Source organism: Ascaphus truei, chromosome 19 (assembly GCF_040206685.1).
Source record: "Ascaphus truei isolate aAscTru1 chromosome 19, aAscTru1.hap1, whole genome shotgun sequence".
Classification (NCBI taxonomy): domain Eukaryota; kingdom Metazoa; phylum Chordata; class Amphibia; order Anura; family Ascaphidae; genus Ascaphus; species Ascaphus truei.
Genome location: NC_134501.1, coordinates 21,699,235 through 21,718,154, shown reverse-complemented (window position 1 = coordinate 21,718,154; position 18,920 = coordinate 21,699,235). Strand labels below are relative to the sequence as shown.

The window sequence follows — 18,920 nt, the reverse complement described above, 5'->3', positions numbered from 1 at the left end:
GAACACCCTCCTCCTTTCTCCTTCTGTTTCCCCTAATTACCACGTAGATGGTTAGCTCTTCGGGCTACGACTCCTTTTTCCTAATGTGACGTTTATGTCTTAAGCGCTTATTTCTATTATGACTGGTGTATTACTGCTGTAAAGCGCGATGTGCGTGGATGGCGCTGTGTAAATAAAGCTATACATACGTGGACCACCTTCCCAGTTGGCAGAGATGTGATAAGGGGGCAGGAGAAGGAAATAAAAGGCACCTATCTAATGAAGATACAACACATGAAGAGACCTAGAGAGTCTGTGACGTTACAAGAGGGGATATCACTGTTCCTTCCCGGTGACGTCTGCATCTGGTCATTCCGTGTAGTGTCTCGGTTCTTTGGGATGTGAGAGTAAAACATGCAAATATTACAAACGTGTTCCTGTGACCACAGTGCCTCCTGTCCAAGCTCCTGATCAGATAACGTAGGGGACGCACACGCAGGTCGGCCGCTCGCTAGCGTTCAAATACACAGAGGAAACCAGACTTTCTCAACTGAGACCAAAACAATGGGCTTCAAACGGGACAAAGTCCATCATAGAATGAAATGCTTCTCTCTGCGCCTCACTGCACTAACTACAATGTACACCTTCTTATTAAATTCAGTGCGTGCCAAGGATGAGTATATATATTTAAACCAGTGTGTGTGTTTGTGACAAGTCATGGACGGCCAAGTCTCGCTTTAAAAGCCGAAGCTGTCAGACAGTGGGGTAACTAATAAGTGCAAGGGGCGCTCAGGCATTTCACTTACCTGCCGGCCCACAGCGCCACGGTGTCACGTGACTTCGCGTTCCCATGGCAACGCGACGCCATTTCACCTGGATGGAGAAGGGCTGCTCTTAAAGAGGCCTCGCTCTCTGCCCCGGCAATCGGTTTCATTGCTGTAGGGGAAGAGAGCGGGACCTCCTGCAACCGCTTGAGGGTTCATCAGGAGTCGGGAGGGTTCTGGCTCCCTTTGGCCCTCTCCCCCGAGCTGGGGCCCCTGGGACGTACTTGGGCATCCCAGGCGGCAGTTACACCATTGCTGTCAGATTAAACCTCTTTCAGATGCTCCACAATCTGTGAGCTGCTGCTGCTGGCTCTGAAACGTATTGCTAAAGAAGAACAAGCTAAGAAACTAGCTCATCGAAGCAACAGATATTAACGTTGCAGTAAAGTAACCCTGATTTAAGATATGTTTTTATAGCCATTCGAATTGTTATCCTGTTCTTAAGAGTTGGGGTTGCATGCTCCATTAGACAGGGAGCATCTGAACCTGCCACGTTGTAACTGAAGTCTTACTGCTTGCAGAACAATGCCCATCGCCAGGAAGGGGAAGTGTCCCAGTGCTCTGTACATGGCCTGGCTGGAAACCCTGTCCCAAGACCTGAGAGCCCCCGTCTTGCTGACCAGAGGCAACCAGCAGAACGTCCTCACCATGTACTGCCAGTAACTGGCGCCTGCCAGCACCACTCCGTTACACGGCTTATTTCTCTGCTACAAGGAACACAAGACTAAGTTACACAAAAAGCAAAGCCAATGCCCCCAGCATCAGTTACCCGCTGCTCTCGCCCTCCTCCAAACCATAGGATTAATGCCTCCAAGGGAAATGGTGCGTGCAGCTCAGTATCCAAGCAATAGAAGTACTCCCACATACTGTAGTATTAAATGAAGGTAGGAGGTGCCAGGTGCGTGCACTTAATACTAAGCCGATTAATGCTGAATGGATGGTGAGTTCACATGAGCTGTATTAATATAAACATGCACTGATCTGCAGGTGTTTGCAGAAGGTTTAGATGTAGGGCTGCCAGGTGTGCAGTATTGACCCAGACTGTCCTGTATTTGGACACTGTCCAGTAAAAAAATGAGAGGTAATACTGGACATGTATGTGTCCGGTATTACCTCCCTGGACATACAGTAGTGACCTGACCGGCAGGGAGAGAGCAGGGCTGTTGCTAGGGGGCTAGGTAATGCAGTCAATCAGGAGGAGGTGTCAGGAGCCTGGGGGTGGGGCCAAGGAGAGGAGGAAACTGCATGGAAGTGTGTGTGTGTGTGTGTCTAGAGCGCGGCGCAACGTTCACCATTGTGTACAGTATTTTTGGAGAAGCCACCTGGCAACCCTATGTAGATGGTGGATATGGCAATGCAGAAGCATGGGATCAAAAATAACTATTCCTTGTATAATCCTATGAATGAAGAATGCCCTCTATAAACTAACTAACGTGTGTGTGTGTGTGTGTGTGTGTGTGTGTGTGTGTGTGTGTGTGTGTGTGTGTGTGTGTGTGTGTGTGTGTGTGTGTGTGTGTGTGTGTGTGTGTGTGTGTGTGTTAGTTAAAGAAGTCTATATGAAAACCTGAATACAATTATACAAAACTTAAAGGAATATCTATTCTAGATTGTTTTTCACTTCCTGTCTATTAAAAAGAATACCCCTCATCCGTGAACCATGCAGCACTTCCATGCATTTTATATTATTCCTGTTGACTTGTATAATACATTTTTACATCCAGTGATTGTGATACAATAATAATAAAATAAAAAAGTCTGACAATTACACAGTAATATAATATTAATGTGACGGTTAGTATGCAAGTAACAAAATGTTATTTGTTAACATTATTCTGGTAATAGCAATATATGTTATTAATTTCTCTGTACACTGTAATTATCTGTGTGTGTATATAATTGTTTGTACACTAAAACCTTTCTCTGATATGCCAAGGTACCTGCTTGAATATTAGCAATATAAATAAATCATTCATATTTCAGCTGCCTTTGTTGCACTGCGCAAGTTTGTCTTGTTCATCATATTAGTTGCTGTTGCTATTTTTCATTGTGCTTGATTTTTACAATTGTAGCATGCATTGCGAGGCCGGGGGGTGTCGGGGAGTGCTGAGGGTGCAGGCGGGTGCTGAGGCCGGGGAGTGCTGAGGGTGCAGGCGGGTGCTGAGGCCGGGGAGTGCTGAGGCTGGGGAGAGCAGAGGCCACAGGGGAATGCCGAGGCCTCTGGGGAGTGCTGAGGGTGCTGGGGAGTGGCGAGGCCGGGGAATGCATTGCACGGCTGCACAATACTGAGGCTGGGAATGCTGAGGCCGCTGGGGAATGCAGAGGCCTCCGGGGAGTGCTGAGGGTGCCGAGGCCGGGGAGTGCCGAGGCCGGGGAATGCATTGCTCGGCTGCACAATACTGAGGCTGGGGGAATGCCGAGGCCGCCGGGGAGTGCTGAGGGTGCCGGGGAGTGCTGAGGGTGCTGGGGAGTGGCGAGGCCGGGGAATGCATTGCACGGCTGCACAATACTGAGGCTGGGGGAATGCCGAGGCCTCCGGGGAGTGCTGAGGGTGCAGGCGGGTGCTGAGGCTGGGGAGCGCTGGGGAGAGCAGAGGCCACAGGGGAATGCCGAGGCCTCTGGGGAGTGCTGAGGCCGCCGGGGAGTGCTGAGGCCGCCGGGGAGTGCTGAGGCCGCCGGGGAGTGCTGAGGGTGCAGGCGGGTGCTGAGGCTGGGGAGCGCTGGGGAGAGCAGAGGCCACAGGGGAATGCCGAGGCCTCTGGGGAGTGCTGAGGGTGCTGGGGAATGCTGAGGCCGCCGGGGAGTGCTGAGGGTGCTGGGGAATGCATTGCACGGCTGCACAATACTGAGGCTGGGAATGCTGAGGCCGCTGGGGAATGCAGAGGCCTCCGGGGAGTGCTGAGGGTGCCGAGGCCGGGGAGTGCCGAGGCCTCCGGGGAGTGCTGAGGGTGCCGAGGCCGGGGAGTGGCGAGGTCGGGGAATGCATTGCACGGCTGCACAATACTGAGGCTGGGAGTGCCGAGGCCTCCGGGGAGTGCTGAGGGTGCCGAAGCTGGGGAGTGCCGAGGCCGGGGAATGCATTGCTCGGCTGCACAATACTGAGGCTGGGAATGCACTTGAGAAGTTATTTCAGCGTAAAGGCTTAACATGCTCACTCGTCGATTGTTCCAACCTAAAGATGGAGCCAACATAGTTTTAGTAGAAGTAAAATAAAGTTGTAGCAATCTGGTTATCCAAGTATTGGAAATGCTCAGAGATTGAAGACAGGGCTTGGCCCACCTCAGGGGGGTTCATGTTCATTGGGCTGAGCATACTGCAACGCTTGCGCTGCCCACGAGCAAGACAGGAACCTGGTGCTTAGGCGGGGAAGTAGGAAACCACGCACCCACAGCAGGGGAAGTGTGCCTGGCAGGCGGATTGTCAACGTAGCCGGGTCTGGGTTGGAGAGAGTGGGTTAGTTGATATTTGCCAGGGTCTTGGATTAGAGAAGTCAGAATAGTTAAATCCGTGAGCCGTGGTCTGGGGTTGGAGAGATCAGAATCGTGGTAGTCTGTATAGCCGTGGTCTGGAGTTGGAGAGGTCCGCAGAGCAGAAGGTAAGCCGAGGTCAGTATCCAGAAGGGTTCCAAGGTCAAGCCGGGTCCGTACACGAAGAATCAGGCTGCAGGGTAAACACAGGACAAGGGAGCAAGGCACAAAAAAACACAGGCGCTCAAGGCTACAACCAGTTATGCTCAGCAAAGCAGGAGTGACTGAGCAAGGTATATATGGCATACAGGAACCAATAAGACAAGGGGCGGAACGGAGGCGTGGCCTCCGTGGAGACACGGATTGGCTAAAGGAGACAAGTGGGCTTGGAGAATACTTGCCACGCAGCTGGGGAGCGGTGCACGTCATCACGTGTGCGAGCCGCACGCGTGAGAAGCGGGACGCGTCCGAGGAGGCGGAGCCAAGCTACGTGACACTCTAGAAGAGCTGCGCGTGCGCTCTGTAAACAGAGGGGGGGGTGCGCGCACGCACTGGTGCCAGAGCGGAGGTCTGAGGCAATGCAGGTAAGGAGGGAACACGTCGCAAAGGACGTGTTCCCTGATTCCTTCCAGGGCTACAACAGGATGGTGGTCCCGAGCGGCGACGCGTCACATGGTGTGGCAGGGAGCCAATGAGGAGGGGAGATCGCCGACAGGGGGGTGGATCCTTCCTCAATGCTGGACACACAGACGGGGACACACACACAGACACACGCCCCCCCACCCATCATGGCCCCACCCACCAGACCCATTTTGGCCACGCCCCCCGCACCTAAAAACGGCTCCCTAAAGACTGCAGATCGCAGTGACGTGCTGTGCACACGCCGCCAGGACGCAAGGCGGGCTGGCCTTAGCCTTATCACTGTGTTTGCTTTGAGGCCATTTAGTGCATTGACTACTCCCCGGGTTGTCTGACCAGAATGTTTGTTGCTAATCTCGCTGGCCCATAATTCTACTGGGGAATAGCTCTAGGAAAGCCAAGTTTTTGGTCCGAAGCCGCTCGCCCCAACAGTGCCAGTAAATAAACAGCCCCCAAATACAAAGAACGCCCCATAGCCAGTTATCCTTTTATATCTGCCCCGCCTGTTAATCTGTTCTCCCCCACTCTCACCCTTCATTATGTTTCTCCTGGATTTGTTGGACAGGAGTGAGCTCAGGAAGCTGGTTGCAAACAGTTACTGTATATATCGTTGCAGCTACAGGCCGCAATAACCCATTTGTCTTTGAGCACACCCTGCTTCCCGCTGGCTGCCTCTGTGCCTTTCTGTCTTTGCGAGCTTGCCACGTTCTTACCGACAGGTTATTGGTCGATGGCCGCACCCTCATTAATGTAAACGTTGTGGTATCCTCACTGTCTGAGCTGCTCCTTACCTCCTGACTCTGATCTTTCACTATCACTGAACCCTGGGACTCAGAATCACACATTACCCATTACATTTACAGCATTTACATGCTCGCCTGATTCTGCCAATGGGGGAGACGTGGCTGGTCGTTCTGACCTTGTGATCTCCTTGCTGTGTATGACCAGTGTTGCATGGCCTTGGCTCAGCATCGTGCAGCTCGGTGCCATTGTGTTGTGGCTCTGTCTGAAGTATGTTGAATGTTGGTGGGGGAGTGGGGGGGGGGAGCGGAGGTGGGTCCATGTGGCCCCAAGATGCTAGGGGAGGGGTCAGGAGAAAGGAGAAATAGTTGGGTCTGGGAGGCTGGGTGAAACTCCATCCCAACGAGGGGGTGCCTTGGGCTTGCATTGCGAGGGGGTGGGTGCCCGCTGGCATGTGGTAGGTTATTGGGTTCTTGGGGAGGGCAAAGGGAGCAACAATGGTGGCAGGTTTCAGTCGAGCGAAGGTGGATGGGGTGGGGGGATGGTCATGGAGGAGGGCGAGGGACGGGGTGGAGCGGGTGAACGGGTGGTGCTGGGCCTGAATGAGGACAAAGCCAGGGTGGAGGGCATGGTAGTAACAGGGCATGTGATGGTCATGAGGGGGGGGGGGGGGCAAAAATAATAATATTTTCTTGGTTATTTAGTTAAACCCTTTGGCCAAAGCGTCATAAGCCTGCAAATTTTGTTATACCTTGACATTGGTATGCAGGCTTATGACACTTTTGCCAAAGGGTTTAACTAAATAACCAAGAAATATTATTATTGAAGTATTTAAACTTTATATATATTACCATATATGTTTTGTCAATTGGATGTAGCATTGGGTTCCCCTGTCTTTTGTTGTATACATTTGCCACGCTCAGTAGCACTCCTTTTGACACACACATATATATGATGTGGTGGGTATTGGGGTTTGAGCTTACTGGGAATGTATATGTATCTATCTATGTATGTATATATATATATATATATATATATATATATATATATATATATATATATATATAAAATTATATTATTTACATTCACAGCAGCCTGAGCATGTTTGTCAGGCTCTTTGGGTGGTTTCAGTTACGAGTCTGAGGGTTTCCCCAGGGGACAGTACTGAAATATTTCCCATAACTGTCATCATCCTGCAGCACCTGCAAGTTCAGTGCAATGTCTCTGTCCCCCCGGGGACCTCTCTCTATATTACATGTCAAGACGTCACCATTTAACCTCTTCTGTACTGCGACACCCCAACTAACTCCTGAGACACGCTCTCTTGTTTCATGCTGCATGGCGACTATGCCTTATACTCAGTGTCCCTTATAGTGTGTTAACATGCAGCCCAGACGCTCCACTCTCCTGCCCCTGCTCCACTTCTCTCCTACTTCCTCTTTTTCTACTCTTAATCCCCCTACTCTCCTTCTGCCCCTGCCCCCCTTCTCTCCTCCTGCCCCCCTCCTCTCCTGATGCCCCCCTCCTCTCCTGATGCCCCTTCACCTCTTGCTCCTATTTTGCCCCCCCTTTCCCTTTCTGTGCCCCCCCCTCCCAGTAATGACATAAACAGAAGGACATACAAATAAGGACAGACGAGAACCATCAGATACAGAAGATAACGAGAGCCCTACTCATGAGAGTTGACAGTCTAGACGGAATAAGGGGCATTGTTGAGACAAAGGGTAAAGTGGCTGCTCTATGTGGGATTGAGTATACATCAGGATTGAGTATGGTCCAGCCGCATAGCTGGATCTATTGAGGTTTTAACTGTTAAAAAGCGTGAAGTTTGGACCAGCCGCACAGCTGTTGCCAGAAGGGTTTGGGGGGGGGGGCAAGCCCCCCCATACATATAAAAATACCCCCAAGCCCCCCCCAATAAATATGAAAATACCCCCAAGTCCCCCCATACAAATACAAATACCCACAAGACATATAAAAATACACACTTACCTTGAGTCAGGGTGGGGGTCCGCTGGATGGGGGGCCCGACCTGTGGCCAGTCCCTGCGGCCGGGCCCCGGATCTCAGCTGCCTGCATGACCTCTGTCCCACGGAGCCAAGCTTCCACTGTCGGCGCGCTGACATCAGAGCACGGTCGCGCGCTGGCAGTGGAAGCTTGGCGCCGTGGAACAGAGGTCATGCAGGCAGCGGAGAGCCGGGCTGCGACTGGCAGCAGGGCCTGGCCACAGGTCGAGGGAAATGTGCAGCACCAGCCGAGCCCCCCCCAGCCAGCGGGCCCGGGACACCAACACCGGCAGACCCCCCCATTGGTGGGCCTGCACCTCAGTACTTTGGGGGTTCCACCGGGGTAGTGTTATGGTGTGGGTATAGCATTGTGGGACCTTGTACGATCCCTGTGTTATATTGTGTGTATATTGTGTATACCGTTATATAATAGGGTGTGTGTTCAGTAAATACTTCTTATATATACCCTGTGTGTATTAGCTGACTGCATTGGTTCCTGCCAGGGGTTATCCTGCTTCGCTAGGATCCCTCCCAGGTGGAGGCGCTGCAACCAGAGAAGCAAGACCACCCCAGGCTCCCAGCAGTGGAGGCTTAGGCCTTCTGTGAGCCACAGGTAACGGCAGCACAGGTATTCCCCCTTAGTCACGGGGAAAGGGGGCTACACATACATACATTATAAGCCGTGCATGTACATTGGGGCCTGTGTTTCCTGTTGTATACAGTACACATGTATACATCACTATGAACACACACACACACACACCTCTGTGTGTGTTTCCTGTTGTACATTGAAATGAAACATACATGACTCTGTGTGACGTTGTGTCAGTGACAGACATCTGAACACATCAACAAGTTTGACTGGCACATTCTTGTCACTGGGGGCTTGCGTTAACCTGATTGGATTCTGAGTCTGTCAATCATATTGCGTCTGAGGTAGAGAGGCGGGGTCACGGAAGCTCCTTTCATTGGATTGCATCAGCTTGATTCCGCATTCTTTGTAGGCTCCTCCCCTCTGTCACAGCACGGCAATGCTGATTGGTCCACGTGTGGGCACGCGAGCCCCGCCAGCCAATCAGCGGCGGCCACACATTGTTTAGCAACATGGGCCGGATATAAAAGCGGCGGTGCGGTGGCCGCGCGAGCAGTGACGGGTCAGTGGAGTTTGGAGCTGCCGGAAGTGACGTTGTTTCAGCACACGGAGCAGGAAACATGGCGGACGGGGACGTGACGTTGCTAATCCGCAGCCCGAGCCTGCAGCAGGAGGAGCGGGAGGTCCGGGCCCCGCGGGACAGCACCGTGCGGGAGCTGAAGGCCCAACTGCGGCAGGAATTACCCGGCGAACCGGTGAGGAGGCGGTGAAGGGACGGACAGCTCGGGGAGGGGGTCACTATCCCTGTTAAGGGGGGGGGGGGTCACTGTGAGTGGAGGGTCACTGTGAGTGGGGGTACGGGGTCGGGGTTACTGTCTGAGTGGAGAGGTGGTGGGGGGGTCACTGAGTGGGTGGACGGGGGAGTCACTGCCTGTGAGTGGGGGGCGGGGGCGGTCACTGCCTGTGGGTGGACGGGGGGGGGTCACTGCCTGTGAGTGGGTGGACGGGGGGGGTCACTGCCTGTGAGTGGGTGGACGGGGGGGGGTTACTGTCTGTGAGTGGGTGACGGGTTACTGTCTGTGAGTGGGTGACGGGGGGGTACTGTCTGTGAGTGGGGGGTCACTGTCTGTGAGTGGGTGGACGGGGGGGTCACTGTCCGTGAGTGGGTGGACGGGGGGGTCGCTGTCCGTGAGTGGGTGGACGGGGGTGGGTCACTGTCTGTGAGTGGGTGGACGGGGGGGTCACTGTCTGTGAGTGGGGGACGGGGGGTCCACTGTCTGTGAGTGGGGGACGGGGGTCACTGTGAGTGGGGGCAGGGGGGTCACTGTCTGGGGGAGGCGGGGGGGTCACTGTCTGTGAGCATAGGTGCTCGCTGGGCGATCTGTGTTCACCTCTCCGGATCAGAACAATATAAAAATAGAATGGTGTGCCGTGGACATTTTCTATTTGTGTGTATATACATATGGGTATATTTATCTCTACATGAGTATATTTATCTCTGCATATGGGTATATTTATCTCTACATATCTATCAAAAGGATAGGCACACCAAAGATATGCAAAAATGTCGTTTTGGGCCAATATGACTTTGTTGCATATTTTGTGGGCCTATAGTTTTATTTTCGTACATACCTTATTGGTTCTGATAGCAGGATCCTCTCCAGTAGTCTGGTCTATATCATTTAAGTGTGTGCCCCCAATCCCTTCACATTGGTGTGTGTCCCCAATCCCTTCACATTGGTGTGTGTATATGTGTGTGTGTGTGTGTGTGTGTGTGTATATATATATATATATATATATATATATATATATATATATATATATATATATATATAATTAGTGTGTGTGTGTATATACTGTATGTCCACACCCACACCAATGTCCTTGTGTCTGCTGCGCTGAGCTCTGACACTAGATCTTGGAAGAACTCTATTAATGTTTTGTGATACTCATCATCTTCGTTGATGTTGCACATGAGCTTTAGATATGAAAGCAGGTAATGGGGAGGGAGTTTACTGTTAGAGATATTCCTCCCTGACATGTACAGGGAATATAAACACTGTTCCTTCCGTAACTGGTGCATGACACACCCCCAGTAAGAATATCGCTAGCCTGCTTCGAATATATAGCAATACTTTAGTAACTATTATACAACAATACTATTTATAGCAACGTTAGGCAGGATATACTAATACTACTAATTATCTTCTAGACTAAGGAGTTATCCTTAAGGACTTCTATCACCCCTCATCCTGATTTGAATAGCGAATAGAACAGCGCCTATATATTAGCTGTTCTTGCTGCACCTTTTATGTAAGTGCGATAATTGTATGATTGCACTACTGTCTCGTGGCTCAGGGCCAAACTTACTGAAGCCATCATTCACATGGGCAGTCCTAATAGCATTTACATTTCTCCCTACATTTGACCTCCTTCCTTACTGTACAGACGAGACCACGAGTATTCTAAATCTTGCCTTAAACGAGCCTGGTTACATTCTGGGTATGTGCTGGGTGTAACCTGGCTAGTTTAAGGCATTTCTGCATTGATTAATGACCCATAGGATTAACACAGCAGGGGTCCCTGGCAGTCCCATTTAGTTTGAATGGGACTGCCAGGGACCCCCGCTGTTAATCTGATGGGCCATTAATCAATGCAGAAATGCTGGGTCTAGTTTAAGGCATGTACCTGGGTCTTTTTGGCGATTGCCACTGGTTTGTGTTAGAATAACCGTGGGCACTACAGTATGTCTCTTATTGGGATTCCATCTACAGATGAGCCAACGACTATTCTAAGACTTACCTTAAACTTGCCTTTAAGGTAAACTAGTCGGATACATGCTGGGTACATTTCAGTGACATTTCTGCAGAGGCTAATGGCCCATCGGATTAACACAGCAGGGGTTCCTGGCAGTCCCATTCAGTTTGAATGGGGCTGCCAGGGACCCCCGCTGTTAATGCGATGGGCCATTAGTCTGTCTGCAGAAATGTGTGAAATGTTGCAGCATGTACCCGGGTCTTTTTGGAGATTGCCCCAGGTTTGTTTTAGAATAATCGTCGGCACTACAGTAGCAACCTGCTACTTGGTATAATAATTCAGACTCTCAACTCACAACCCAGGAATGAACCAATATTTGTCAACATTTTCTTTATATATTTTGTGTAAATATTTTGTTATTTGCCTTATTTTATAAGGCAGTGCCTAAGCTGCCACTAAGAGGAGGAGGGGGGGGGGGAGGGGTGCCTGCAGCTGGACGATGGCTAAGGATCCCCCCTTTCTAAACCAGGACGAGCAGAGCTCAGCTATAGACACTGTGGCGCTTACTCAGCTCTGATAAATTACTTTCAGATGGAACAAGATCAGAGACTGATCTATTCGGGGAAACTGCTGCCAGATCACCTGAAGCTCAATGAGGTTTTATCCAAGGTAAATATACACAAGCTAAGCTGACCTATTGCCATGGTTTTGAAACATAAAATTTAATAGCCGATAAGAAGCCTCCCGTGGGCCCCCCGTGTTCCATTTCTGGGGTTCCCTAACCAAAAAAAGTTGAAAACCACTGGTCTATCCCATGTATGTTTGATGCCTTTACTGTATTACCCCTTACGACCGCTGCGGAGAGGCTATTCCATGCCTCCCTTTCTGTGATGTACAGTACTTCCTCATTTCCCCTGAGCCTCCAGTGTCCGGGAATCACCTGTTCTAGCATTTTGCTTTCTCTAGAATAAGCTTCCCTCCTGTACTTTGCTGAAAGTTTCTCTTATATCCCCTTCTCCCTTCTAAGCTGCACATATTAACCCTTTATATGTGTTTCTCTCATATCCCCCTCTCCCTTCTCTCTTAGCTGCACATATTAACCATTTATGTGTTTCTCTCATATCCAATGTAAAGGGGGTTAGGGCTGCACACCACAATATAAATAAATAAACAGTTTACCAGTGCTGCTGGTTCAATGAAGTACCTGCCAGGCAAAATCCAATGTACACTGACGAAAAAAGAGAGATCCAGCGCTCCACGGATTTCAAGATAAATGAATTTATTGTGCCACACGACGTTTCGACCAACAGGTCTTTTTTCAAGTGATTAGGCATACTCAAATGAGGATCTACCTAGTATATATACCCTCTAACATAAATATAACAAGTGAAAACAGTTAAATAATCACCCCAGCTGCTCCCAATCCGCTGCCCCTGATCAGTGCTACCTTCATGCATAGCCATAATAGTCCATGAGAGTCTATTTCCGGTTTTTCTGTCCACTTCCGGTCCTTGCGTTCCAGTGACGTCACGATCCTCTTCTGCGCATGCGCATGCGTTCCAGCGTCGTCATCGTCTCCCCGTCGGCCTGCTGTGACGTCAGTCTTCTTGCCTGGATTGGTTATTCTTCCCTCGTGATGCTGTGGGGGCTGTATGTCCGCTCTATGAGCTGTAAGCCTTCCTTCCTTCTGCGTCGCGATGTGGGAGGTACTCCTGCGTCCAGCGTCATCATAGGCATGTTATCATCCTTGGCTCCTGTAAAAATGGGCTTTTCTTCTTTCTCTCTCTATCTGCAATATAAGTCCTTTAGTATGCATAAATGAGCCATAGTATATGATCAGAGGTAGCTATATATAGTGTGTTCCAGTGTAAAATTTAATATGTGCAAAAACAACATTTAATAAAAGCTTTTGGAATGCTTATCAATCTATTTTGTCCCTTACTCACTTTAAAGGCTTTTCACCAACAGCAGCCATGCCATCTAAGAAACAATTTTATCTCCTATTAAGAAAACAGTTGTAAGATATGTAGTCATTTAGCCCTTTTGGATAAACTGTATCCAACGTGTATGTCCAGTATGTCTCACGCTGTAATAAAAGTGTATCAATATCAATTCCTGTGGACTTTCTTTTTATTAGTTCTATCCCCATTACACGAAGGGATGAAACTGGGTGTTTGTGGTCCATACAATGGTCAATAAAAACCGTATTCTCCGATTTATTATTGATCCTGCTTTTATGTTCAATAAATCTGGTTTTAAGACTCCTTTTCGTCTTACCCACATATAAAAGTCCACAAGGGCATTTGATAATATATATGACTTGTGTAGTAGTGCAGGTGATACGTTTATTAATTTTAAATTTTGCACCACTTCTTGGATGACAAAATACATCGCCTGTCATTAGACTGTTACGTACCGAACAATTAAAACACTTGTAGCAGCCTGCTTTTGGATTACTTAAAAAATGTGTGCTCACATAATGCTCTTTTTTATCTGCTTTAATAAGAATATCCTTGATATTCTCTCCTCTTTTATAGGCAAATCTAGGTGTTTCCTTACACATGTTTCCTAATATCTGATCTGTTTGAAGAATTTTCCAATGTTTTTGTATGGTTTGTTTAACAAATTTACTAGCAGTCGTACATTTGCTGACAAAGGTCATTTTCTCTTCTTTAGCTAGTGGCCTAGTCTCAATTAGTGGTTCCTTACTCAAAGATTTTTCCACTTTGGCTGCTTTATGTCCCACTTGAAAAAGACCTGTTGGTCGAAACGTCGTGTGGCACAATAAATTAATTTATCTTGAAATCCGTGGAGCGCTGGATCTCTATTTTTTCTATCATATCCCCCTCTCTCTTCTCTCCTCTAAGCTGCACATATTAACCCTTTATATATGTGACCGTTTCTCTCATATCCCCATCTCCCCTCTAAGCTGCACATATTAACCCTTTATATGTGACAGTTTATCTCGTATCCCCCTCTCCCTTCTCTCTAAGCTGCACATATTGAGGTCCTTTAGTCTTTTCATTTTCAGGTAAATGAGAAGCCCATGTCAGTGTAAATAGTAATATGTAGATGTGTTCGGAAGTGTATAATCTAAAAAAAACAAACAAAACGTGTTTTTTCCCCAGGAGACACGACACGTGCTGCATCTCGTTTGCTCTACAAAGAGCCCTCCAAAAACTCAGGTATATTTCTGAGAATCATTTGAATGTAATTATTACTCAATGAGATACATGACCCCATAGCCTCCTGCTTCCACCTTAATAACAAAACACAAAGGGGAGGAAAAGTTACATTGAGATACAGAAAGCTTGGCACCTGAACGGGAGCGGTTCTGTCATGTCCTGTAACTATGTGGAGTTTACCTGCCATAAAGGTGGCTTATAAATGTGACCTTGAATTTGACTCGCTATCCTCTGCTGTGGCCTCTCTATTCTATGTTTGAAACTCAGCTCTGAGTGCAGCTTTGGAAGGCTCTGAGTAGCTGCAGGTGACCTTTGATTTAACATCTAATTACCCCTCCCATACTAATGAATGACTCGTCTTGCACAGCGAGTGAGTTGTTACTATTTCCTTGAAGAAATGCCAAGTCTTTATAGAAACATCTGATCTTCTTTAGGCTGAAGGTAACGGGCAGCCCTCGGGAAGCACAGCCGCGAGTATACTCCCACCTGCGAATATACTCCCACCTGCGAATTCTCTGACTGACGGCGTAAGGCAGAGGAGTGTGACACAAAATATCCCCTCAGCACATGGCAGGTAATAAACACACCCTAAGTACCTCTGTATCGGTAATATGCTCACATAGTCACGTGATGTATGGATCAGTTTTTCTCTTGCCACACCTTGTTCTGGCGTCTAGCACGAGGTGTTTGAACTGATGCACTCTCTGTTCTTCTGAAGGCCTCTGGGTCAGTATCAACAAGGAGCAGCGCCTGCATTCTCTGCCTATGCTGCATACACGCCTCAGCAGATCCTCTGGTGGCAGCAGATGTACGCCAGGCAGTACTACATGCAGCAATAGTAAGTAAGCGATTCATTACTCTCAGCTCTAGTAGTAAAGTTCATATTTAGCATGTAGAAGTTATTTACATTCGCTGCTTTGGTGACTGTGCATAAAATCCCTACATGAGCAATCTGTCCCTGCTGATAAGTAATGTTCAGTACATTTAAAGGAAGTTCTACTTGCGGGGTCCATTAGCATGGGGTCCATTACCAGTGTGATTGGCTTCCTTACCCTTACAGTAACTGTCTTATATATTTGTAACGTGTAGAAATGAATAATGTAGAAAGGCTACTTGTTGGGAAAACTGCATTTGTTCAGATCAGTGGCATATGTTTCAGTGACTGATTGCATCATCATTGCTAGGCAAACAAAGGAACAGAGTTACGCTAACAATGTTGATGACTGTCAAACAGGTACCACCAGAAGACATTAACTCTCCAAAGCTTTCTTTTTTTTATGGTGGGGGAGGGGGGTTGTTAATATAAAGATTTGTCTGCTTCATTTCGCCAATTAAACATGCCACTGATTGCATTGGAAGTGGCACCTTGACATGGCGTTCCATTGCACTAGCAGCAGCTTTTCCTGATGATCTAGCAGCGCTGAGATTATATTCTGTACATCGCATTGTTTCTGTTGTTTTCCCAGCTTGGCTGCTGCTGCTACAAGTTCTCCCTCTCAGCGGGCTCCGGAGATACCGCCGGTACCTGCTGCTGCTCCAGACCAGCTACCCAATCCCTTTCCTGCAGACAACCAGCCGGCCAATCCAAATGTACAACCCCCAGCAAACCCTGTGGCCAATGCCAACCTGCGCATGAACGCCCAGGGTGGGGTGGTGGAAGAGGAGGACGAGATAAACAGAGACTGGCTGGACTGGGTGTACACAGCAGCTCGGTTCTCCATCTTCCTGAGTATCCTGTACTTCTATTCCAGCCTAAGCCGCTTCATGATGGTGCTGGGCGCCATGGTCCTCGTGTACTTGTGAGTTCTCTTCAGCACTCTAACGTGCTATCATTTGTCTGGAAACAAACCACTTCTGACCTAACTTTGCAATCTCTGCAGTTTGCAGAGATAAAGGGTTAACCCCAGGACATGCTTGAAACGAGGGGTAACTCTCAATGTATTCTTCCTGGTAAAATATTTTATTAATAAATAATTTGACCTAAAAAAAATGATCAGTATTTATATCTATCTATATCCCTGTAGTAGATACAGCAGACTCCGGTTGTATTTATATGCACACGCATGCGCACACTACATGCACACAGGCATAGATACGCATATACCCCTGCTGCATCTCTGGCCACGTCCTGTCTTGGACTGCTTTATAATGAGCCTCATTTCAGACCAGTCCCTGGTTATTTAACATTGTTGGATAAGATACTGAACCTCACTTTGTTTTTTTGTTTTTCAGGCACCATGCTGGGTGGTTTCCCTTCAGACAGAGACCAGCTCAGGTCCCTAACCCCCACCCACAGGCTGTCCAAAACCACCAGGATCAAAATAATAACTTGCAGGTGCGTTTCCGAAGCAGCACCCGTGTATCTTGGCAAAACAAGCAATGAGTGACATGACTTCGGTGCTGCCTCCTAGTCGGTGCCGAGCGGCTCTGGCAAGTCGGTGCTGTAATAATCCAACTGTAGCAGTCACAATGCATTTCAATTGTCAGGTGGCCTCTGCAAGTAATTATTTTATTGCTTCACGAGCTGCTTTTCACTTCAAATTGTGTAACCTTAAGTTGCTGTAGTGTTTAATTGTGGAGTGCCCCACCAAGGATGTGAAAAGAGTTGTTTGTGAGTAACAAACAGATCAGCGCATCAAAAAAACCCAATGCTGTGCAATTAGGAACAAAGTTCAACAGTGTTGCGATGACTGCCTTGATGTAGGGCTATTAAGTGTCAGCTCGCACATAGAGGGTGGAGTGTAAGTCCCCATCAGTCCAAAACAATCAGAAAGAAGCCTCAGAGCAATGATAAAGGTCATATGTTAATACTTCCATGTAATATGAACTGTGGCTAAGTAAAAGTTTAGGTCCGTGAATAACTGATCTAATATGATCCAAATCTCTTGGTCAACTGTCATGTCTGGGCATCGTCTCGATTTAAATCCATAACTGTGGAGTATTAGTGAAACGGAGATTTAGAAGGTTCTCCCGGGATCTCCCTCTTGATGTGCCGCGGGTGACATGCTCCTGCCAGTGTCCGGTAAAGAGATTGAAGAAAGAGAAAATTGGCAGTGCACAGTCGGAAGAATTCTTCAGAGTGTGCACCACCAATATTCTTTCTTCAATTTGTCACCAAGGATGCCTGCTTTTCCTCTAGGGGTGAAGTGATGCATCTAGTGGGGGGAAGTTTCTTTGCTTCAGCAGTCTGAAGCAGACTTCTCTTCCAGGGCCATAGGCATCACTGCCTTTAATTGATCACACCGGTCCTGGTAAATCTGTGCACGTCCTGCTGTGAACGATGCAGTGCAGGGAGCATGCTGAGCATTTCACGCTCCTTTGCTGTCTCGTATTTGACTTGTTTCTGTGTTTGTAGCAGGAAGATAATGATGAAAACCCCGTTGAGGAGCCCCTCGCTAACAGATTAGCGGCCGCTGCTCTTCAGACGCCAACATTCATGACTACGGCCTGGATCTTTTTCAAAACCTTTTTTGCCTCTTTGATTCCAGAGGGCCCTCAGGCAATGGTCCAGTGACAACCGGTTATTCCGATGGGACTTTTCTGCCACAGTATGACACTTTCTGCTGCACACACGTTCGTCTTCCATATTCAGACATGTCTATTCTAGGAACTGTTGCTTTGTAGAGTTTTAGGAAAGTTGTTTAATTCTGACTTGTAGATCCAACATGTAACATATCGTTTTATACAGATGTATGTACAACATACACAATCAAAGCAGACCTGTTCTGCTCATGCAATTTGATTCCTTGTGGAATGTTGATGGGATAATTACACTAAGTGTAGTGTTAAGTTTACACTCTGTAACATATCTAGCATTTTGAAAAGATTCTTACTTTGACTGTTTGCTACTGCAGAGATGTAGTATTATTACTGTAATCAGTATGCTACTCTGCATAATAGTCTCTCGATTTTTGGCTATCTTATTTACTAAAAGCTTGCACTTTAGTTGATACTTTGCAATAAATTGAAATTCTGCCTTGTATGTCGTCTTAACACTGAATGCAATGTTTATTTGTAATGTCTATTTACCTAGTGATCGTCTTGGAATCAGCACAAACTTTTCTCCGATTCAGTCTGGACATGCTCTCCTATACTTGGGTTGGTCAGTGGCTCATTTACAAAATGTCACCTTTATAAGCTGTCTCCCACAGCGAGGAGTAAATTTCCCTTTCCCTAATGGCATTGCCAATGAAAGTAGGAAGACTGGGAGGGGCAATCAGAGCCGAACTGCAAGCTGTGTGTACAAGCAAGCGTATCGCCTCTAAAAAATAAACACTTGCTATACCTAGAAGTATACTAGAATCCATCAAGCATGCATTCAAAACATGCACAAACAAACTATCTAAATATACTCTCTACAAGCGCTAACCTAAATCAGATAATGGGATGTGCAGATAAGTGGTGAACAAATGAATCTAAACACAAATAATCAGTGAATTGTGAAGTGATCAATGAAAAAGCTGCCAAGGGGAACCTCATAAAACAGATAGTCCCAAACCTGTTAGACAGTACAACAAAACATGCATCCCCGGCGCTAGTGAATAAGGTGTCCAAGATACCGTAGTCCAAATGACAGACCTTAGAAAAGAGACATATCCGGATGGGTTGATGGAGTAACCAGGAAAGTTCTAGACAAATGGGGGTGTCCCTGTAGAATGACTCCGAAATGATTCTGAGAAAAAACAAAAGGACACACCAATTGCGCAGTATATGAAGGCAAGGACCCTTATCTA

The 18,920-nt window shown here is 47.9% G+C and overlaps 2 protein-coding genes across 2 annotated transcripts in view; both read left to right on the top strand.

Annotated features, from left to right (window-relative positions):
* Positions 1-2,787, top strand: part of SLC12A3 (solute carrier family 12 member 3) — a 58,799-nt gene extending 56,012 nt beyond the window's left edge. The window contains exon 26 of the mRNA XM_075576863.1: positions 1,325-2,787. Coding sequence (XP_075432978.1) covers positions 1,325-1,466 — 142 coding nt within the window. The 3' untranslated portion in view covers positions 1,467-2,787. The remainder of the gene's footprint in view (positions 1-1,324) is intronic.
* A 5,987-nt stretch (positions 2,788-8,774) lies between these two features.
* HERPUD1 (homocysteine inducible ER protein with ubiquitin like domain 1) lies at positions 8,775-18,169 on the top strand. Its single transcript, XM_075576862.1, is given in 9 exon segments — positions 8,775-9,000; positions 11,594-11,671; positions 14,131-14,187; positions 14,622-14,761; positions 14,906-15,025; positions 15,654-15,986; positions 16,420-16,522; positions 17,543-17,621; positions 17,624-18,169. Coding segments are annotated over 9 exon segments (1,233 nt in total). The 5' UTR covers positions 8,775-8,865; the 3' UTR covers positions 17,812-18,169.
* The last annotated feature ends 751 nt before the right edge of the window (positions 18,170-18,920 follow it).